The sequence below is a fragment of the Trachurus japonicus genome, unplaced genomic scaffold (assembly GCF_045865225.1).
Source record: "Trachurus japonicus isolate A0001 unplaced genomic scaffold, Traja_1.0 AP030824.1".
Taxonomy (NCBI): Eukaryota; Metazoa; Chordata; class Actinopteri; order Carangiformes; family Carangidae; genus Trachurus; species Trachurus japonicus.
This window is the reverse complement of record NW_028220957.1, coordinates 265,981-290,722: the sequence shown is the minus strand read 5'-3', so window position 1 is coordinate 290,722 and position 24,742 is coordinate 265,981. Positions and strand designations below refer to the sequence as shown.

The 24,742-nt window shown below is 40.3% G+C and overlaps 1 protein-coding gene across 1 annotated transcript in view; it reads left to right on the top strand.

Moving 5' to 3' along the window:
- The window catches only part of LOC146959974 (uncharacterized), a 146,661-nt gene that overhangs the window by 45,840 nt on the left and 76,079 nt on the right, over positions 1-24,742 (top strand). The window contains exon 10 of the mRNA XM_085772741.1: positions 41-214. Coding sequence (XP_085628867.1) covers positions 41-214 — 174 coding nt within the window. The remainder of the gene's footprint in view (positions 1-40; positions 215-24,742) is intronic.

Genomic DNA, 24,742 nt, shown 5'->3' with positions numbered 1-24,742 from the left:
TATTGAGTATGTGAGTGTTTTTCCTTGAAATCCTCTTCAGATTGAGCGGCTGTAACCTCTCAGAGAGAAGCTGTGAAGCTCTGTCCTCAGTCCTCAGCTCCCAGTCCTCTAGTCTGAGACACCTGGACCTGAGTAACAACAACCTGCAGGACTCAGGAGTGAAGCTGCTGTCTGCTGGACTGAAGAGTCCACACTGTAGACTGGAGACTCTCAGGTGAGGATCCATCCAGCTGTTTATCTGATGCCACTTGAACACAGCAGCAGGTGTTGACAGAGGGTTCCTGTGTGTTGTTGTGTGTGTTCAGTCTGTCAGGATGTCTGGTCACAGTGGAAGGCTGTGCTTCATTGGACATGTTCATGTTTTTAGTGAACATTGAACTGAATGAATCAGTTTATAAATGATGAACCTGAGCAGCATTCACTGTCACCAGAGTGAACACTGCTCAGGTTTTATGACAGTTTTACCTGGTTCTTCACTTTCAGCAGAACATGACTCATTGTTTAAGTGGTAAAATATTTTCTCAGTCTCAACATTTTTAGTTCATTAATTCATATAGTTTGTTAGTGGCAGTGATTAGAGCCTGGTGATGGAGGTAGAAGGAGGTTCTACTTAAAAACAACAGCTGATTATTTATTTAAAGGGCCCATATTATGCAAAATCCACTTTCTACTGGTTTTGTAGGTCCTATGTGTTCCCGTGGCCTTTCTATGACGCCTGGAGGTGAAAAAAGTCTGTTCACTCCCTAAATTGATTACTACACTTTTTTGAGATAGTGTCTCTATACGGGGGAATTGGAAGTGCTGTGCAGCTTGACGTCACAAAGCACCGAACTCACGTGATTCCACATCCCGGTACTTCCTTATCCTGTCCATCATTTCACATAAAGCGGTGCGGGAGGAGCGGTCAGTACAGCGGTCGCCAGATGATCATTTTGAATCATTGACTGAAAAAACAGCCGGCCGTCATTACAAATGAAATCGCGGACCGGAGAATATTGGAATGGTACCATCACAGTCACAGTTTATAGTCAAATCTATCTATACATCTATTTATACAAACTAGAACATGTTGAGTAAGAAACACTGTAAACTCTCAGGTTTGTGTTGAAATTGTTGTTGTGTATTTATGATTCTAACCTGTTATTTCCTTCATATTGAGTATGTGAGTGTTTTTCCTTGAAATCCTCTTCAGATTGAGCGGCTGTAACCTCTCAGAGAGAAGCTGTGAAGCTCTGTCCTCAGTCCTCAGCTCCCAGTCCTCTAGTCTGAGACACCTGGACCTGAGTAACAACAACCTACAGGACTCAGGAGTGAAGCTGCTGTCTGATGGACTGGAGAGTCCACACTGTAGACTGGAGACTCTCAGGTGAGGATCCATCCAGCTGTTTATCTGATGCCACTTGAACACAGCAGCAGGTGTTGACAGAGGGTTCCTGTGTGTTGTTGTGTGTGTTCAGTCTGTCAGGATGTCTGGTCACAGAGGAAGGCTGTGCTTCTCTGGCCTCAGCTCTGAGCTCCAACCCCTCCCATCTGAGAGAGCTGGACCTGAGCTACAACCATCCAGGAGCCTCAGGAGTGAAGCTGCTGTCTGTTGGACTGGAGGATCCAGACCGGAGACTGGACTCTCTCAGGTATGGAGAGGCTGCTGCAGCCACACACACTGTCTGATAGAGGAGGAAGAGCTGGAACATTTTCTATGGCCCCGTTCACACCTGGTCACACCTGGTATTAACATCTGTCTCAGGTGATCCATGCATAGGGATGGGAATCGAAAACCGGTTCTTGTTGAGAATCGGTTCCCAGTGTTTCAATTCCTTGGAATCGTTTGCCAATTTTGCAAACGGTTCCCTTATCAATTCCAGCCCCTTTTTTTTTTCTTGCCGCGGTCGCTCTGTGAATTAATGCTGGTGAGTCCAACACGGCGGTCGGGTTTAATTACAAGCAGTGTGCCTGTTTATCACTATAAACACGGTAGATGAGGTGAGTGACTGAGCTGAGGCTGGTGGTGGGTGGTCAGCGGCGTGGAGCGGTGCGGGTCTCTGACTGCAGCTCCGCCTGACTGCCAGTGAGTGCTTTGGGATGGGGCTCACGGTAACACCCGCTGCTCGTTGAAAACAGCAGTGATCGCCTCATGCTTTCACGTCTGAGTCTCCAAACCAGACACGTCTGTAACAACATCTGAAAAGTTGGCAAGTTGCTCAAAACAGCGATATCGCAGCTGCAGGGACCTGCCGTGTAGAGAAAAAAATGGTTCAGTCATATTGATTTTGACTTAATTTTGACAAGCCATGCTTCCAAATGTTGAAATTTAATGCTTGGTCGACTATTTGGGGGCAGCCCTAGTACAAACGTGAACAAAGTTTGTTGTCCTTTTTTTCCAAATGAGAATTGATAAAGAATCGAATCGTTAAGCAGAATCGAAAATGGAATTGGAATCGTAAAAATCTTATCAATTCCCATCCCTATCCATGCATTGATGACATCAGATCCCATCACTCAGACCATATCCAGAGGTGGTGTAGGCCACAGTGAAGCTCCGCCCACTCCACTGACCAGGGGTGGAAAGAGTACCAAATAAATCTACTAGTAAAAGTACTTTTACCTTGATGAAATTTTACTCAAGTAAAAGTAAAAGTACTGGTGTCAAAATCTACTCAAGTAAAAGTAAAAAGTAGCTCATTTAAAATTTACTCAGAGTAAAAGTTACTTAGTTCCTTTTTTTTTTCACTGCAGTTGTCCAGAGCCACTACTGGCCCAAGGTTGTCACGATCATGATACTAAAACTTTCAACTCAATATCGTTATTAAGAAAAATATTCGATACTCAATACCAAGTTCAAGTTCAAGTTCAAGTTTAACTTTATTATCCTCAAAGAGGAAATTCATATGGTCATTGCACGGCCCATGTCAGATAGATAAAAAGAAGTAGTTAAAATAAATACAAACATACAAACATTTAAAAAAACGAAGACAGAAAAACAACAGAAGTGCATACAGGCATACAGGTCAGTTCACATTATCTGCTATTGAGCATTCTAATTGCTGTTGGCACGAAGGAATTGCTGTATCTCACAGTCCTAATTTTTTGCTGGAGGATTCTGCCCCCTGGCCTACCACTCCTTCGAAACCTTAGATGGAGAGGGTGCGTGTGATCATTCATGATCTGTTCAGCCTTTTTTAAGATCAGCTCCCTGTACAGTTGGGTTGCCGATGCCTGATCGATCCCAATGATCCTACTGGCTGTCTTGATCATACGCTGCAATTTAGCTTGATCCCGAACACGCATATTACCGAAAGTACAGAGGAGGCCAAAGGTAAGAACGCTCTGCAGGACAGTTTTATAGAACATTTGGAGGATACGTCGGTCTATCCTGAAATAGTTCAACCTTCTAAGGAAGAACAGCCTCTGCTGTAGCTTCCTGGACTTACTTGTTGCTAGATCGCTGAATTTAAGTTGGTCATCTATTTCAACTCCTAGATATTTATAGGTAGAGACCCTCTGGATTTGCTCACCATCTATGTTAGAAGGGGGGACACTTATCTTTATTTTACTAAAGTCAATTACCATCTCTTTAGTTTTTTTGGCATTGACCTCCAAGAAGTGGTCTGAGCACCACTGCATAAAACCCTCTATCTCCCTATCAAAACCCTCCACAGATGCTCTTCCAGATTTTAAAAATCCGACTAAGGCTGTGTCGTCTGCATATTTAAAAAACTTATGCTCAGAAGAGGCTGCTTGACAATTATTTGTGTATAAAACAAATAACACAGGGGACAAAACACACCCTTGAGGAGCACCGGTGTTGATGATCTTTGGTGATGAGAGAGCTGAATTAAACCTCACTCGCTGACTACGATTGGTCAGAAAATCATAGATCCACAAAATAATTTTAGAGTTTACACTGAGATCCATTAATTTGTTCACTAACAAATGCGATTGAATTGTATTGAAAGCACTACTAAAATCTACATACACCACTTTAGCCAAGTTATTTGCACCTTCAAGTTGCTCATAGATGTTATTAACCAGAGTCAGTAGTGCTCAATCCTCAACCCCTCTGCAGAACCTGCTTCTTAGGTTTGTACCCTGTGATTGTTTGTAAGCCCATCCATGCTCTTCTGCTATCAGATTAAAAAAAAACTCTCCACTCTGTCTTTGTATGCTGCTTTACACTGTCTGATCATGGCTTTAATCTGCCTCTGTACCTCCTTCTTCTTTTCCTTGCTTCCCCCTGACTTAAACAGGCATTTTTTCTGATTAAGAAGTTGTTTTAGCTCTGGAGACACCCATGGCTTATTATTCGAAAATATTTTAATCGTCTTTTTGGGGATAATCATGTCCTCGCAGAATTGGATGTATCCCGAGATGGCAAACGCTGCGTCATCGATGTTATCAGTTCCGTCAGTGACTACATCCCAGTCCGGGCACTCCAGACAAGCAATACCATTTTCAATACCACAGGGATAAAAAAAAGAAAAGAAAAATCTCTCTCTCTCTCCCTCTTTCACTCACACACACCTGCTTCTTTACTGTCTTTCCTGTCTGCTCTCGGGGGGGGGGGGGGGTATTTTACTGTAGGTTCTCTCTCACACACACACACACATACACACACACACACACACATTGTCTGTTCCTCTGAGCATGGCCATGGATCTGACTGGGCTCCTACATTTAACGCAACGGGCCGGTAGGAGTAGGACCGGTCCGGCCTTCAGCCCCGGTGTGTCTACTGTCTAGTCATTTAATCTGGCAGGGTCAGCGGTCCCGTTACCGAACACAGCCGGACATGTTCATGAGTTCATAAAAAAAAAAAACGAGCCCTGTTATGCACTAACTCACGTAGCGGTGAGGGGGGGGGGGGTACGTGTGCCTAGCTACCTGCTGCTGCTGCTGCTGCTGTGTGCGTCTGTGAAGGGACAGAGAGAGAGAGAGAGAGGCGGCAGCGGCGTAGCTACTTTTGACAACCCACACAGACACAGCGCAAGTTCATATATTTTTTACTTTGTAACGGAAGCTATTTAAAATGTAACTTAGTAAGTTAGTTAGTAACTACCGTAGATGACCAAATAATCGCCCGCGTGCAAATACGCGCCTGTGCTCTAATAGCCGCCGGGGTCCGACCTCATTTGGCAAAATAAACGCCGGTTCAATTAAACGCCCGGGCGATTAAGTGTTTACCATAGTCTTGCACAGAAAACAAAAGTTTTTTTTTAACAGCGCTTCACCGGCTCTCACTTCTTCTGTCAGTCAGCCCCTCCTCTCGCTCTCTCTCTCTCTCTCTCTCTCTCTCTCGCATGCAGGCGCGCGCACACACACATACACACACACACAGACACACAAACACAGGCGCGCTAGACTGAGGGATATAGGGATATACTGTAGATAAATGCGCTAATGTACAGTGTTGAAATTACCGCGATCGACCCCCCCTTCCGCTATCATTCATAACACTGCTCTGATCAGCTCCCTGTGTCGCGGTTACACAGACAAACTGTCTTTGTATTTATTGTCTGATGTCAATAAAGATGCGTCGGGGGGAAAAAGTAGTTTTGTTCCAGTGGTGCTATGGTGAGCTCCTTGTTCTTTGCATGATGGTCTGGTGCTGCTCATTGCAAAAATAAATTGTAGCCTGTTGCAAATACGCGCCTGGTTCTTATAAACGCCTGGGGTCCAAGTCGATTTAGCATATTAAACGCCCGGGCTAATAAATGGTCATCTACGGTAAGTAAATTTCTTCAAAAAATATGTACTCAAGTAAAAGTAAAAGTACTGATTTTAAAATTTACTCAAAAAAGTACAAGTACACAAAAAAGCTACTTAATTACAGTAAGGAGAGTAAATGTAACTCGTTACTTTCCACCCCTGCCACTGACGTCCTCTGTCTCAGTCTGACTCGTCCCAACACAGTTTATACTGAAGACAAAATCTCAGAGTGTTTCAAACATGAGCTGTGCAGCTTTCATCAGTCACAGTGATGAACTACTGGGATCAGGAGTTTCTCCTCATGATGACTTCAGTGTCTCATCATGACTCACTGTGTCCTATTCAGGAGAAGAGATGTCAGTGATGAAAGCAGCTGTTGGCAGCTGTGCTCTGAGTCTCTCCAGATGTTTGGATCAGACTTTATTTCAGAGTGTATCAGGAAACATTTCAGCTGCAGCTGGTTGAACTGCTCCTGAACCAACAGAGTGTTTGACCTGAACAGTCCCAGAGACTGTAGACACCTGTTGAGTGTGGACACACTAATAACAACACAGCAACAAGAATCAAAGCATGTCCACTGCTCAGAGACATTCGTCTCCCAGCGTCTCCAACCAAGGAGGAAATAAGAGACAGAAACCAGGCGGCACCATCAGGTCTCTGTCTGGTCAGATATTGATGATCAATAATCAGCTCAGTCTCTCTGAGATCCTGGTCTTGTCCTGATGAGATGTGTTGTTGTGTTGAGGAGACAGTCAATCACAGTGTGACATCCAGATGTCCTCACTGTCCAGAGGCCTGGAGCTGTCAATCAGAAGACAGTGAGTGTAGTGAACAGTGTAATAATCAGTGTTTGTGGCTGAATGTGTGTGTGATCAAACAGCTGTTTTCAGACTGTGTGTGTGCTGACTCCAGATCAGATGAAGCCACAAAGTGGCTCCTTAATGAAAGTCTCCAGCAGCTGGAGCTTCACTTCCTGTCTGAGTCCATGTGTCACCGTGTCAGCGACTGTTTGGTGCGTGTGTGGCTGCGTTGTCACTGCTGACTAACAAGCAGCTGTTGTTGTTGATGTGTAGCGCTACCTGCAGCAACAACAACAGTCGCTGCAGCTTCTACTGAGAGCTGGGGTCAGACGTAACGCACCTGAGACACACACACGGACCGACCAGCTTCTACTGAGAGCTGGGGTCAGACGTAACGCACCTGAGACACACACACGGACCGACCAGCTTCTACTGAGAGCTGGGGTCAGACGTAACGCACCTGAGACAGACACACGGACCGACCAGCTTCTACTGAGAGCTGGGGTCAGACGTAACGCACCTGAGACACACACACGGACCGACCAGCTTCTACTGAGAGCTGGGGTCAGACGTAACGCACCTGAGACACACACACGGACCGACCAGCTTCTACTGAGAGCTGGGGTCAGACGTAACGCACCTGAGACACACACACGGACCGACTGCGCAGATGTCGCAGACATCGTTGAACTTTTCACACTAATGAAAAAAAAACCACCGTTGTGTTGTGTGACAGCCAAGTGTACTGTAAAGACCAAGGGGGCAGTTGTCGGTCTGAGAAGTGAAGCTCACTTCCGCGTTCAAAAAACTGCAATCCCCTCGGATTCCTCTGGGGGCTGGTGTCAGAAAGCAGCATTCTCCATAGACCCCCATGTTAAAATCGCCGACTTTACATCCTCAGTAAACATGTTCAAAGCCTGGTGTCAGAACCTTTTTTCGTCTCAAACGATAGTTTCTACCCCCGCACACACTCTGAGGGGGGTTTAACTCTACCGTTTGACTGTTATTAGGTTAAAACTCTGAGGGGGTTTAACTCTACCGTTTGACTGTTATTAGGTTAAAACTCTGAGGGGTTTAACTCTACCGTTTGACTGTTATTAGGTTAAAACTCTGAGGGGTTTAACTCTACCGTTTGACCGTTATTAGGTTAAAACTCTGAGGGGTTTAACTCTACCGTTTGACCGTTATTAGGTTAAAACTCTGAGGGGTTTAACTCTACCGTTTGACCGTTATTAGGTTAAAACTCTGAGGGGTTTAACTCTACCGTTTGACCGTTATTAGGTTAAAACTCTGAGGGGTTTAACTCTACCGTTTGACCGTTATTAGGTTAAAACTCTGAGGGGTTTAACTCTACCGTTTGACCGTTATTAGGTTAAAACTCTGAGGGGTTTAACTCTACCGTTTGACCGTTATTAGGTTAAAACTCTGAGGGGTTTAACTCTACCGTTTTACTGTTATTAGGTTAAAACTCTGAGGGGTTTAACTCTACCGTTTGACTGTTATTAGGTTAAAACTCTGAGGGGTTTAACCCTTCATAGGGCACTCATTGACATACTTTGAAATTCAAAATTCCAACCTTAGATTGTTATTCTAGGATATAACAAGACTTAATTACAATTTTGACATTTTTCAAAATTTTTCATTTTCATGTAGAAATTGAAGGTCAACGAAGTGACCATTTTTGGTTCCTTGCCCGTTTGTGGTAAAGAAAAATTCCAAGAGGTGTATGTATAGAAAATATAAGAAAAACACAAAGTGCAAAAATTATTAAGTTTTAGAACATGTATGGCTTTTAAATTGGAATTATTATAATATTATTGTAATAATAATAATATATATGTATATAAGCATTTGTATAAATAATATGTATATCGTATTTTATACGATTATAAAGTCACTCATATTCACTATTTATAGCTTCAAAATGTCTTGAAATTAGTTAAAATTCTCTCTGAATTACTGAATGGTTATATAAAAACCTTAGACAACATTAATTAATCTAAAGAATTTTAGACAACTGTTTATAAGTCATAAACTGAGAAAAATCACTCATATTCACTATTTATAGCTTCAAATGTCTAAAATTCTCTCTAAATCACTGTTAAGTTATATAAAAACATTAGGCAACATTAAAACACAATTTCCTAAGTTTTATTGCCTTATTTGTGAGGGAAATGCACTTATATGGTTTGTTACCTGAATAGGGCATAATGTCCAAAAACGGACACTTCAGTGTTTACCATAAACGGGCGTATGATCAAATATGGTCACTGCATTTTTCATGGTGTATTTTCACTCATTTCACTAAGATCTCCACAAACAATACTTATGTCATGACTTAGCACAACTAATCAACTGTAAAATGTGTGAGTGTCATCAACTTAGCTTGATTAGTTGTGATGTATCGATCTAATTACTACCGCGAGCCGAGCCGACTGAGCGTCTTTTTCCGCGGTCGAAAAAAAGAGAAAGTTAGCGGCATTCCTGGTCTCTGCTGATTGGTCAAAGGCTATGATGACGTATACCGTAATGTAGCCTGGTCTTTGCTGATTGGCTTGGTGAAGACCACATGTTTCTTGCTCTTACTGACGGGGAGCACGGGGCGGAAATATAACATGTGCGGAAGTGTCCAAAAACAGTCACTTGCCCGGTAAAGGGTTAACTCTACCGTTTGACCGTTATTAGGTTAAAACTCTGAGGGGGTTTAACTCTACCGTTTGACCGTTATTAGGTTAAAACTCTGAGGGGTTTAACTCTACCGTTTGACCGTTATTAGGTTAAAACTCTGAGGGGGTTTAACTCTACCGTTTGACTGTTATTAGGTTAAAACTCTGAGGGGTTTAACTCTACCGTTTGACCGTTATTAGGTTAAAACTCTGAGGGGTTTAACTCTACCGTTTGACCGTTATTAGGTTAAAACTCTGAGGGGTTTAACTCTACCGTTTGACCGTTATTAGGTTAAAACTCTGAGGGGTTTAACTCTACCGTTTGACCGTTATTAGGTTAAAACTCTGAGGGGTTTAACTCTACCGTTTGACTGTTATTAGGTTAAAACTCTGAGGGGGTTTAACTCTACCGTTTGACTGTTATTAGGTTAAAACTCTGAGGGGTTTAACTCTACCGTTTGACCGTTATTAGGTTAAAACTCTGAGGGGTTTAACTCTACCGTTTGACCGTTATTAGGTTAAAACTCTGAGGGGTTTAACTCTACCGTTTGACCGTTATTAGGTTAAAACTCTGAGGGGTTTAACTCTACCGTTTGACCGTTATTAGGTTAAAACTCTGAGGGGTTTAACTCTACCGCTTGACCGTTATTAGGTTAAAACTCTGAGGGGTTTAACTCTACCGTTTGACCGTTATTAGGTTAAAACTCTGAGGGGTTTAACTCTACCGTTTGACCGTTATTAGGTTAAAACTCTGAGGGGTTTAACTCTACCGTTTGACCGTTATTAGGTTAAAACTCTGACCAATCAGGGCGTGGAAACGTTGAGTGACAGGTCCGAGCAGCTCCGTGGACAGCTGCTTCGAGGCCAGTGGGCGGGTTCTCGGCCGGCCAATCCAACATGGCGCTGTTCAGGCCGCCATATTGGAGTCACAACAACGACTCCCCACAACCAATGGGGGACGTCACAGACGCTACGTCCATTCTTTTTACAGTCTATGGTGACGGCAGATACAGAACCAGGTTTAAAGTTAGAGAGGGAGAAGGAGGAGGTGGGGGGGGGGGGGGGGGCAGACAGGCAGGTGAGGGAGTGAGGGTGGGGGCAGACAGGCAGGCGAGGGGGGTGCAGACAGGCAGGTGAGGCAGTGGGGGGGGGGGGGCAGACAGGCAGGTGAGGGGGGGGGCAGACAGGCAGGTGAGGGGGGGATTAAGGGGAGAGAGGCTGGTGAATGAGAAAGGCAGATAAACTACAGTATTTTATTTTTGACCAAATGTTGTTGTTGTTGACTTGTGGATAATGAAATAATTATTGTCCTGTGCTATTATAAAACCCTGAAATGTTGATATCATGACATGTTTACAATACTGCAGTAAATGGCATGGCTTGTTATTAAGGCAGCCTAATGTCATATTATGATATTATGACATCCCTAGCAAAGCACAGAGAGTAGAACAGTAGTTGAATGACAGTTAATCTACAGTCAAATTGAACGTGGGTGAAGAAATAGAGCATTTTCTAAACACATGTTCTCCTCTTCTTCTTCTTTCCTGGTGCATTGTGGGATATCTGGGCTGGTCAGCTCCACCTGTTGTGTCTTCATCTTCTTTGCTGTGACGTGTGTTTGTGCAGCTTGAGAGTCAGAGAGTGAAAGTGTGTGTCTCACACTGCAGTGACATCAGATGGAGAAAAGACATGATGAAGTGTTTCCTCCTGGTCTCCTCCTGCTCTGTATCATCACTAGATAAAGACTCCAGCTCCTTCTTCTCTGTGCTCAGTGTTCATCCAGACATACCAGCCTCCATGTGAACACAGTGATAAAACAGTGTGTGTGTGAGAGCCATGTAATGTCCATGTGTGCATGTGTAGCAGTTGTGAAATGGTTGCTTATAGGCTGAAGGATGACAACACCATGGATCTGAGTTGGTTCATTTATTCTGCAAAGGCAGCACAGGGGCAGAGTCAGGAAACACACAGCTGCAGGTAGAAACAGTCTGCCTCCACAACAAGAGCAGCCAGAGTTTGTTCCTCTTTTGCTGCTCTTTACTGTATTGTATGTCACAATAAGAAATAAAGGAATAAAAAAATAAATAGTAATAATAATTTTAGAGAAAAGATACTCTCCTGAATAGAAACTAAAATAATCACATGAAATTAATATGTCTATAACCCACTTGTAAATAATAATCATTAGAAAAACAGAATAAAAATCACCATGAAATGATCAAATAAAAATATTCCATACTTTTCCTCCACACAAGGACAATAATAAAAACTGAAATAATGTGTGCTCTAGTGACGTTTTTACAGCTCTGACCAGACTCAACTCTCATATATTTACCACAAACACATCTCAGAAATCACATTTCAAAGCATTTTTCAGACAAAAGGCACCTGCAAAGGCAGCACAGGGGCAGAGTCAGGAAACACACAGCTGCAGGTAGAAACAGTCTGCCTCCTACGACAGGCCACAAAACACACACACGGCAGACGTCACGTTAAACCCAAACTACAGCCACTTTTTCACCGTAAACACAATTAAAAACACGGCAACACATTAATAAAAGCTGTCGTTACTTTAGCGCACAGTTTCAACCGCATTACATGACAGTTTAAGTGCATATTTTACAGAGCAACGTGAGAGCTTCACAACACGTCTTACCACAACAAGAGCAGCCAGAGTTTTGCCGGGAGTTTGGTCCGACGTCGCCCACGTCCCCCTTAGTGTGTTACCCCAATATCGCTCCCCCTTGCTACAGGTGAAGATGGAACTTAGAAATAGAAGTGATATAAAACAAAGCAGGAAATTCTAACTTGTTTTAGATAGTGTTAGCATCGAGCAGGTTTTGAGAATGTTCACCATAATGAATGATAAAAATAAAGAAATAATGAGTATAATGAATGATCAGATGAATAAAACAAAGTAAAGATTGACCCAGCTACACATGCTGACAGAGAAGGTGCTGCTCTGACCCCCCTCCTCCTTTCAGGGTGGAGCCTGCTGGAGTCCCATGGTTGACACCAGGTCTGAGGAAGTGTAAGTCTGTTTTTACTTTGATTCATGGAAACAAAGCAGCACATTCAACCATCTTCACACTGTCACATCACTGACCTCATGAGTCTTCATCAAACTGTCAATAACTGATCACATGATCAATAACTGCAGCTGTGTCTTGTTCTCTCCATCAGATTCCTGTCCACTCACAATCGACACAAACACAGTGCACACAAAGATCAAACTGTCTGACAACAACAGGAAGGCAACATGGGTGGAGGAGGATCAGTCATATCCTGATCATCCAGACAGATTTGACCTGTTGCTTCAGCTGCTGTGTTCAACTGGTCTGACTGGTCGCTGCTACTGGGAGGTCGAGTGGAGAGGAGACGTTGAAATATCAGTGAGTTACAGAGGAATCAGCAGGAAAGGAAACAGTAGAGACTGTAGGTTTGGAGGGAACGATCAGTCCTGGAGTCTGTTCTGCTCTGATGGTGGTTACAGAGTCTATCACAATAACAGAGGGACAGATATCACCTCCTCCTCCTCCTCCTCCTCCTCCTCCTCCTCCTCTGTCTCTAACAGAGTAGCAGTGTATGTGGACTGTCCTGCTGGCTCTCTGTCCTTCTACAGAGTCTCCTCTGACTCACTGATCCACCTCTACACCTTCAACACCACCTTCACTCAACCTCTATATCCTGGGTTCTGGTTCTGGTCCAGTCCTGGTTCCTCAGTGAGTCTGTGTTGAGAGCATCAGAGTCTCCTCCTGTCACAGAAACCTTCTCACTGTTGAACAGACAGTTCAGTCTCTACATGTCTGTCTCTGTCTCTGTCTCTCACTCACGTTTTCACATTCATGGATTAAACCAGTTGATGTTTTAAACTCTTCTCAGTGATTCTTGTAAACTTCTTCTTGTTTTTCGGGTCCCAATGATTTTTCTGTTGCCATGACGCTGAGTTCATTATTAAACTGTGTTCATCTCTGTCCTGTAAACAATCTGATGTGAAATAAACAAAAACATGATGTAAAAAATAATCAGTAAATAAATGAATCAATAAACAAACATGAACATGTCGACATTTATTACTGGATTTATTTTGAGATTCATTTCCTGTCAGATTTTAATTTATTCATTTAAGTTTAATTAAGTTTAAAATGTCTCTCCATAAGCGTCAAGCTCCTTCAAAATAAAGGTAGATGTTTGTGTTAAAGCTCCTTCAAAATAAAGGTAGATGTTTGTGTTAAAGCTCCTTCAAAATAAAGGTAGATGTTTGTGTTAAAGCTCCTTCAAAATAAAGGTAGATGTTTGTATTAAAGCTCCTTCACAATAAAGGTAGATGTTTGTGTTAAAGCTCCTTCAAAATAAAGGTAGATGTTTGTGTTAAAGCTCCTTCACAATAAAGGTAGATGTTTGTGTTAAAGCTCCTTCAAAATAAAGGTAGATGTTTGTGTTAAAGCTCCTTCAAAATAAAGGTAGATGTTTGTATTAAAGCTCCTTCACAATAAAGGTAGATGTTTGTATTAAAGCTCCTTCACAATAAAGGTAGATGTTTGTGTTAAAGCTCCTTCAAAATAAAGGTATATGTTTGTGTTAAAGCTCCTTCAAAATAAAGGTAGATGATTGTATTAAAGCTCCTTCAAAATAAATGTAGATGTTTGTGTTAAAGCTCCTTCAAAATAAAGGTAGATGTTTGTGTTAAAGCGCCTTGAAAATATAGGTCGATGATTGTATTAAAGCTCCTTCAAAATAAAGGTAGATGTTTGTGTTAAAGCTCCTTCAAAATAAATGTAGATGTTTGTGTTAAAGCTCCTTCAAAATAAAGGTAGATGTTTGTATTAAAGCTCCTTCACAATAAAGGTAGATGTTTGTGTTAAAGCTCCTTCAAAATAAAGGTAGATGTTTGTATTAAAGCTCCTTCAAAATAAGGGTAGATGTTTGTGTTAAAGCTCCTTCAAAATAAAGGTAGATGTTTGTATTAAAGCTCCTTCAAAATAAGGGTAGATGTTTGTGTTAAAGCTCCTTCAAAATAAAGGTAGATTGGGTTCTGGTCGTCTGGTTCCTGGTTGATTCTGTGTTGAGTGCATCAGAGTCTCCTCCTGTCACAGAAACCTTCTCACTGTTGAACAGACAGTTCAGTCTCTACATGTCTGTCTCTGTCTCTGTCTCTCACTCACGTTTTCACATTCATGGATTAAACCAGTTGATGTTTTAAACTCTTCTCAGTGATTCTTGTAAACTTCTTCCTCTTCCTTTAAAGATAAAAGAGCGTCGATTATTACAGGACAAAAACCACGGTGACTTTTACTCAGCTGCTGATGAAGGACGAGGCCTAATATCACCAAGCTAAAAGTCTCTGAGCCGCCAGCGTCACTGAGGAGAAAAACACATTTTAAACACATTCACTGTTCATGTTCAACTTTACAGGCTGTTTGTGAGCTGCTCACAGCTAAACACACACAACAAGAAACACAACTGGAAACAAACATCATGTTGTACGGACGCTGAATAGAATGAATTACATGTGATTTCTTTTTCTTTGTGTTTTCACTGAATCAAATAAAACAATGTGAATCAGTTTTATATGTGATGTGCATTTCCTGCTGATGTAGAGCAGCACAAAAACCATCAGCTACTAATCCTACCAGACAATGATGTTTCTGTTGCCATGACGCTGAGTTCATCTCTGTCCTGTAAATAATCTGATGTCAAATAAACAAAAACTGTAAAAAGGAAGTAAAAAAAATGAATGATTAGTAGTAATATTAGTCAGTACTGTGTTGTGTTGTGTTGTCTAATGATCATAGTCAGTGTCTTATTCAGATTACTGGTTAAATCGATGACAATTATTGATTATTAATCAGATTTGACTGTAATAGATGTTTGTGTTTGTGGAGCAGCAGTTCACATCACGTCTCCTTCAAACTGCTGCTGCTCTGCTGCTTCATTTAAAACCTATTAAAGTTAAATACAGTGAGACTGTATCATAAATCATAAAGTCATGAATAATATATGAGATGTAAATGAAGTAACATGATGCACATGTGTTATTAAAGGCTGGTGTTAATTAGCTCAGGGTGTTGTTACAATTCACTTTAACCAGATGAAACTAATGAAAACACAACGTTAACAGACTAAAGAGTACCACAACGTGTGTGTGTGTGTGTGAGTGTGTGTGGAACTAGTTTTCAGACTTTTTCTGCTCATGGCCTCTAAAGGTGCAGCCTGTAAAATAATCTCTAAAACCCTTGTGTGCACTCACATCAAACTGTAAACACTGATTGTGATTTAAAAAGCTAAAGTTGGAGAAACAACTAATGCAGAGGGAGGATGAGTGTCTCTGCTGTTGTGTGCAGTTTCTTCTGCTTTGCTCACACTAATTGACAATAACACATTGTCAAACTTCCCTGTTGCTCCTGTGTCTTCTACCTCTGCTACTCGTTGCTTATTGCTGCTTCTCTGTTCTCCTGTAGTGAACCTAATCTTCTGATGTGCTGGTCTACATGATCATTAATGCATACAGGGATTAATAAAGTATACTTTGACTTTTTGAGATGGTTTCAACTAAAAAAACTGAACTAAATAAATGAGAAGCTGAATGTGAAAAGGAGAAGAAGCTCAGAAAGAGGCAGGAGAGTTACTGTACCTGTGATTGTTCTTTTAGGAAAACCAGGAGCTGAAATGCACCTTTAAAACCTGGAAAACAGAGACCGGGTTTAGAACTCATCATCTGGATCACCATGGTGACGGCACTGGCAGCTCCTCACTGTCATTGATGCTTATTGATCATAAATTACATTGATCCGTCTACATGTGAAATCACTTTTGACCATCACATAAAAAAACAAACCTGTCAATCAAACTCATCTCCTACAACCTGAGGATTGTAGCTCCGCCTCCTCCTTCAGTGTTTCCCATCATGCACCTGGGCTGTGGTAAAAAATCACTTCTTAGAAACTGGTTTTTACTGACTTGTATTTCTGAGATGTACATCTGGACACACTGAAGGATTTTTACACTAATTCTACTTTAACAATACACAATGACAATGACTGAATCAATATGAAAGAGTTTATAATACTCACCTCTAATCCTGACTGTAGCATAGAACTGTGGAGAAGAGTGAGAAACAGACTGAAGTCTACACAATGACACTGCAAGAACTCAAAATCTTACCAAGAATATTTGTCTTATTTTTAGTCAAAATGTCATTTCTAGTCAAAACAAATCTCATTCTACTTAAAATAAGACTCATCACATTAAAAGCAGCTTGTTTTTAGACACTTTTTACTTCTTTCAAGCTGATTTTCACTTGAAATAAGTAGAAAAATCTGATAGTGGAGCAAGATTTTCTTTCTTATTACAAGCACAAAAACTTGCTTTCACTGGCAGATTTTTCTACTTATTTCAAGTGAAAATGAGTTTGAAACAAGTGAAAATGATCTAAAAACAAGTTCATGTTTAGGTGACGAGTCTTATTTTAAGTGGAAATAGATTAGTTTAGACCAGAAATGAGACATTGTGACAAGAAATAAGACAAATATTCTTGTTTTTGCAGTGGATACAGGAAATATAGAAGTATAGAAGTGTCAGCAGACCAACTGTGTGAATATACATGTCAACATAAAGAGGTCAGAAAGTAAAGGCTCTCGTACTCATTTCATCTGACCAGTTGTAGTCCGTTACAGACAATATTCACCTGTTAGTAACAATGGAAACAGTTTCAACTAAACACTGATTCCTGATGATGATTCAAACAAATGAAGCACAACATCAGTGACTGTAGGTTTAACACATCTGACTTTACTGAACATTATCTTTGTTGTTAGTCAGTGTTGTCGTTGATGAAAATCCATGGTTCAAAGCCCCATGTGGTTCCTGTCAAAGTCTCATTACTCATCCATTTAATCCACTAGCATAGCATTCATCAACACGCAGCATCACATCCACAACGCCGTCGGCTCGGCCCAGAGGCATGATGGGAGTTCCACTACTGCCATATTCAGTGGGCCACATAACACGGAGGTCACCCCGAAAGTCCCGAGCTTTTTCAGTGAATGTGACAGTTGTTGTAATAAAAACTCTTGTAATCTCTGACATGGACGCTGCTCTGCAACAGACTCTACTGTGCATCATTAATAGTAGTGAATAGTGAACTCACCTCTCTCTGCTGCTCTGGTGGCTCCTTACATCCTTTGTTGCAGCCGTGTGGCTCGCTGACAATGTCACTTCTCTCACGTCACATCCAACGTCCTGTCTGTCGTCACGGCGATATATGACACTAGTTGTCATAGTGTTTGATTGAAGATGATTGGCTGGCTCCTACCTTAACCCACACTGCAAAAACTCAAAATCTTACCAAGAATATTTGTCTTATTTTTAGTCAAAATGTCATTTCTAGTCAAGACAAATCTCATTCTACTTAAAATAAGACTCATCACATAAAAAGCAGCTTGTTTTTAGACACTTTTTACTTCTTTCAAGCAGATTTTCAATTGAAATAAGTAGAAAAATCTGATAGTGGAGCAAGTTTTTCTTTCTTATTACAAACACAAAAAACTTGCTTTCACTGGCAGATTTTTCTACTTATTTCAAGTGAAAATTAGTTTGAAACAAGTGAAAATGATCTAAAAACAAGTTCATTTTTAGGTGATGAGTCTTATTTTAAGTGTAAAGAGATTAGTTTGGACTAGAAATGAGACATTTTGACAAGAAATAAGACAAATATTCTTGGAAAGAGCTGAGTAATATGTCCGTGAAGGTTCTCAGTCATCCAGGTCATCTTATTCTTGTGGAGAAAAGAAGTCCAGTTGCTTTTACTACAACTCCACAAGAATTCTTGTAAAGATTTGGGGTTTTTGCAGTGCATAAGCTTCTCCTGTAACTACTATACTCATGTAGTCTGTAGGTTACAGTTGTTATGGTTCTTCAACAGTGGACTGACTGTGTTCCCAGTCATGTTGCTCAGACTAGAGCCAGAAACCAGTCCACTCTGAAACACAGTGAAGTGAGCCTGCAGTCCAGCCTGGTCATGTGACCTTCTACCTGAACACACCACTTTCAATTGGATGAGCCAAAATTTCCTTCAGTTAAATCAAGAAAAAACTGAGATCATTGTTTTTGGAAATAAAGAGAAGAGGGTTGCTGTCAGTAAACATCTTGAGTCACTGTCTTTAGAAACTAAAGACCAAGTCCGAAACCTTGGCGTGCTGATAGACTCAGATCTGACCTTCAACAGCCATATCAAATCAGTCACCAAATCAGCCTTTTATCAACTTAAGAACATATCCAGAATTAAGGGTTTTATGTCCCAAGCTGATCAGGAGAAGCTGATTCATGCTTTTATCTCCAGTAGACTAGACTACTGTAACGGTCTTCTGACTGGTCTCCCCCAAAAAAGCATCAAACAGCTGCAGCTCATTCAGAACGCTGCAGCTCGAGTTTTAACCAGAACAAAGAGATAAGATCACATCACCCCAGTTCTTAAGACCTTACATTGGCTCCCAGTCAGCTACAGAATAGATTTTAAAGTTCTGCTACTGGTTTACAAATCACTGAATGGTTTAGGTCCAGAATACATGAATGACATGTTAGTAGAGTATAAACCCAGTCGAGCTCTGAGATCTACTGACTCAGGTCAGATAGTGGAGCTCAGAGTTCAGACCAGACATGGTGAAGCAGCATTTAGCTGTTATGCTGCAACAAGTGGAACAAACTACCAGCAGAACTGAGATCAGCCCCAACTGTAAACACTTTTAAATCCAGGTTAAAAACATTTCTCTTTTCACGTGCTTATAGCTGAGAACTTAAAACTTTATCTATTTTCTTTTATTTTACTTTTATTTGCTCTTGCTTTTAACTCTGTTTTCAGTGTTTTGTTTGTTTTTATTCTGTCTTATGCTTCTTTTTTCTTTTTCTTTTTATGTTTTGTCTTTATGTAAAGCACATTGAGTTGCCTTGGTATGAAATGCGCTATATAAATAAAGATGCCTTGCCTTGCCTTGCCTTCATATGAGTGTTCATTCATGTTCATGCCCTGACCCCTTGTGGTTGTTAGGTGGCACTGCGTTACATTGAGAAGAATATGAACAGCTGAGTGTTAAATGTTCACTGTTTCAGGTCTGAGTCTCATCACATCATCCATCATTTATTATCATTTAAAAACATCATTATAAACCAAAGACTAGAAATGAAATCATGTGATCAATTTGTTCTTTGTTTCTTAACTAAATGAAAAATGTATCTCTAATAAACATCTGTGATTTACTTTCAAACCAAAAGAGAATGAGATTTTTGGTGTCACAACCAAGACATGAAATTCTTCTCCTTCTTTATTTTTTAATTCATTTTATCATCATTTAATTTGAAACCAGAAACCATATTCATATGGATGGATCTGATTTTTAATTCTAAACCAAAGACTAGAAACAAAATCATTTGGTCAATTTGGTTTTTGTTTCTTAACAGAAAGAAAGAAAATCCAAAAAGTCGAGAAAAAAAAAAAATTTTGGTAATTCATCTATTCATTTCATTTTTTATTTAACCTTTATTTATACAGGTACTCTCATTAAGACATGGTGTCTCATTTTCATTCTCATTTGACAGAGACAGTAGCTCAGTGCACAGACAGGAAGAGGACATCAAGAGTGAATAAATCTAAATAAAAGCCAAATAAAATAAACTGTCAAACACCAAAGATGCACCATTTTGACAGTTTTTGTTTTTTCTATTCTGATGCCAAAAGTTTTTTTTTTTTCCATTTTCATTTTGAAACAGCAGATTTACAGGTTTTTTCCTTCAGAAAAAGAACAAATATGGATTATGTGATGATACCCAGACCATTTCAGTCTTAGAAACTCATCAGCTGTGTAGCCGACCATCTTGGTAACTTAATAAACTTAATACTAATAGATGAATCCTCAGAGTTGTGTATCAGTGCTGGTGGATGTGACTGTCTCTGACCTTTGTGTAGAGTCTGTGTGAACGCTGCCTGAATCCCTGTAGATCAGCTGTGACACATGGGAAGATGTGCTGGCTGATGAATCCAGGTCTTTTGCAGGTACTGGATCTAAAGCGAGAACAATGTCTTATTAAGGCTGATAAATCTTTTATTGTGCATTATTAGGCCCTTATTATCAGTTAACTATGCACTTGTTATCAGTTAACTATGCTCTTGTTAACAGTTAACTATGCTTTTTGCAGGTACTGGATCTAAAGCGAGAACAATGCCTTATTAAGTCTAATAAATCTTATGTTATACATTTATTAATGATTAACAATGATTTTCACAACTTCCACATCTGTAATGAACAATACATGTGGTCAAGGTTGATAAAATGTAAAGAAAAGATTGCATAATGCAAAATGCAAAATTTGCATCTGAGTTTTCATAATGACATTTTTTTTTAATGTAAACAAATAAAAGTCTCAATATATCCTGCAATAACACTTAACAGTTGAATTTTCAAGCATTTTAAACAGAGTCTTAATGTAGCACATTTCATTCAACTCAAACTCAAATGACTGTGCTGAATGTACACAGCAGTAAGTAGCTATCACGTACAGAAAAGTGTCAAGAACATATCAGACAGTGCACAACGAAAGAGAGAAGCTATATGTTTCGACCATGTACACTGTATGTATATAAGCCTAGCTGGAGACAAAATAAACGACATTATTTGAATCTGAAAACTGACTGATACACAGAGGAGCGCTTCCGTAGGGCAGCAACAGTCATCCCTGTAGATCAGCTGTGACACATGGGAAGATGTGCTGGCTGATGAATCCAGGTGGACAGCATGTGATGTAGCAGCAGCAGCTGTGATGAGCCTCTGTCATGAGCCTTCATGGAGCTCACAGGTCGTCAGCATCCATGAAGGAGAAGCTGTTAGTGAAGAAAACTCCAGTCAGACCATGGTGAAGCACACTGATGTTTCCACAAGCTGACCTCCTGCTTTTAACAGCTATTTACTGGACTTTTCTTTAAACACTGTCAAAGCTACAGGACAGAGAAGTTCATGCCCTGACCCCTTGTGGTTGTTAGGTGGCACTGCGTTACATTGAGAAGAATATGAACAGGTGAGTGTTAAATGTTCACTGTTTCAGGTCTGAGTCTCATCACATCATCCATCATTTATTATCATTTAAAAACACAAGTCTGGCATTTATTTTAACACTAAAAGAAAATATGACATCATTCGTGTCACAATCAAGAAATGAAAAAACTATTTAAAAAAAGAAAAATTCCTGTTATTGTTGTTTTATTTTGAAACCAGAAACCAAATTCATGTAGATGTATCTGGTTTTTTTATTCTAAACCAAAGACTAGAGACAAAATGATGTGATCAATGTGTTTTTTGTCTCTTAACCCTCCTGCTGTCCACCTGGGTCAAGGAAGGAAGGAAGGGCCTGGGGAAAGAAAGACAGAAGGAAGGAAGGACAAAGGGAGAGAAGGAAGGGAAAAGGGAAAGGAAGATAGATGGAGAGAGGGAACTGATTGGTCCAAAAAAGAAGGAAGGAAGGAAGGAAGGACAAAGGGAAAGAAGGAAGGAAGAACAAAGGGAATATGGGAGGAAAGAAGGAAGGGAAAGGGGAAGGAAAGATACAGTAGATGGAGGGAGGGAACAGATTGGGTCAAGAAGGAAGGAAGGAAGGAAGGAAGAACACAGGGAATATGGGAGGAAAGACGGAAGGGAAAAGTGAAGGAAAGATAGATGGAGGGAGGGAACAGATTTGTTCTAGGAAGGAAGAAGGAAGGGAGAAAAGAAGGATGGAAAAGGGAAGGAAAGAAAGACGGAGGGTCATTTGGATCAAAAGAGGAAGGAAGAAGAAGTAAGGACGAAGGAAGGAAGGAAGGAAGGGAAAATGATTGTGGAAAGAAGGAAGAGAGAAAGGAAAGAAAGAAGGAAGGAAGGAGGAAGGGAACAGAGAAGGACAAGAGGAGGGTTAAAAGAGTGTGAAGTTTTGCTGATGAAACCTCTCATCTGTGATTGGGCAGAGACAGGAAGAAGTCCAGCAGAACCACGGCTCCACAGCAACAATGAAGCTAAACGTTAGCTATTAAACACTGATCTGCTACATCCCAATCAGCACAGAATGACTGATGAGTTTATCAATACAATGTTCAGCATGAGCCTATATCCAAAAACCAGTGGAGCCAGCAGAACCACAGCCCAGAATAACCTTCACAACACTCTCTGCCTGTTCAACAGTCACGCTGCTAGGATTAGCCACAAGCTAACATGAAGCTATCAAAGTGAGTGAAAAGCTTTTCCGTATCAATGAACTTGTCATGTCTCTCACTCAGCATCATCACAGAACATCAGCAGTTGTTGTCTGGAGCAGATCTTCACATGTATGATCAATAAAGTCACCTTTAACCCTCAAATAGAAAGTTAGATTAACGGAGCTCAGTACAAGTCAACCTACCACGAGGCTCCCACAGCAGACTGTTGCCTAGAAACGGGTCAACCCGCCAAGTCTGCAGGGGCCTTTCAAAATAAGAGCTTCTAACTCATAGATCATAATAAATACATAAAAAATAAATAAATAAAGGAGTGAACGACTTCATATTGTAACAGGCAGATAAATAATAATAATAAACTAAGTGTAGTGCAGCTTCCATAATAACAGAATTACAGTTAGTGGAATTACTAACTCCTTAACTCTGTTACAGCAGCAAGTACAAGACAAATAAATAAAACACATTACAGCAGAGTGAGGACAGAGGAAAGCATCAATGTGTTTAGGAATGACTTGGAAACACTTTATAATGAAAACCATATTGACAATGTATATGGAACATTTGAAGAATATTCACATCATTATTAAACAAAAAGTGTCCAGTGAAACAACAAAGCAGCAAACTAAAGTCTATAGATGGACCATGGATCATGAAGGGATTAGGAAACGCCTGTCAGAAGACAAATACACTCTACAGAGAATTTATTCAATAAAGAACTAAAGAGGCAGAAAATAAATGTAAGTATCAGAATAAGTGAACCAATATTATAAAGCTCTGTAGAAAAGAAAATTATAGGACAATATTTAATAACACCAAAAACAACACTAAAGGAATATGGGATATATAAAATGTTATTATCAAAAATGGCTCAACACAATGTACTGTACTGTAATACAATAGTGACTAAAGGAAAACATTGTTTTAACTGTACAGGTTTTAGATCTATAGCCTATCAAATGGAATATTTATTTTTACACATTTTAAAACAACCATAAATTATTCTAGATTTTTCTTGCCATGAAATGTGATGATTTGAGCTGTTTTCCATGAATTACAATACTTTTTGTTTTACTTTTGACCATGAAATATGATTCATTTTGTTTCATCTCTTTTTAACCATTACATGAATCCTTTAAGTTATCAACTGTGAAACAGTAAAAACACAAATCAAACACTTCAATGTTTAAATTCAGAACATTGCTTTTGCTGGTAATGAACATATTTAGCAGGTTCTCCGTCTATAATGCGCATTATCAGAGCAAGCAATACACACACACCAACACAATACAATGAGTTCAGCATCCACACAATATATCACAGCTCATAACAGGTTATCACTGCCTTCAATCTTCCTTTAATGCACAAACAATAGTAACTGTAGGTCATGTTCATGTTTCTGTGGGGACGATAAGAGCTTTCTGCTGCCTGAAATAAATCAATGTTGAGGTCAACAAACAATATTATTATATTCTATATTCCTATAATTAGAGCCAATCATCTACTGGGTTACAGCAACATTAAAAAGGACAACATGGATGATGGTTCACAGCTTTAATCAATGTTTTGTAAGTGTTGGAGGACAACGTGGCAGAAAAACTCCCCGATCCATTTCCATGTGAGGACTGCAGTGATGACTGATAGGAAGCCCAGCTCCATGTTCCTCCCAGCAGCTGAACAACATGAAATAGTGGATATTGTTGACTAAAGATTGTAAAAATGTGCTGTGACTCAGTGTTAGTGGAAGTGAAGCAGTGAAACGTCTCTGAAGAACGACACTCATCATCAGCTCATTTTCTTCTTCTTTACAGAGTTCTTCTCACTCTTCACCTCAAAGCAAATCCTCTGTTGATGGGACCATTACCCAGAATCCTTTGCTCTGTGATGCAGGTGCAGGTTTATGACAGTAGGGGGCGCTGACGTCACATTAGGCAGAATCTCACCTGCACCTGTTGAACTGCACCACACAAAGCTCTGACATAGACAGAGTACTCTAATACAAATACACATACTACTGGTCAACATGTACTCTGTTACAAGTAAAAGTAGCTCAGTCCACATGTTACTGCAGTAAGAGTAAAAAAGTACATCTTTTAAATGTACTGTAAGTCAAAGTCAGAGTCAGAGTAAATGTCTTATTGTCCACATCAGTGAATGACTCTAATTGTTTGTAAATGAATGTAAGGAGCTTTTAACTCTTGTTAGTGAGAATGAACTCTTTGCTGCTCAGCTGCACTGATGTGCTGCTTTTAGGGGTTAGGGTTTCCTTCACAGACAAACACAGCTTGTGTCCAATAGGATTTTAGAAAAAGACCTGAAAGTAACCAGTACTTTTCAGCCTTCCT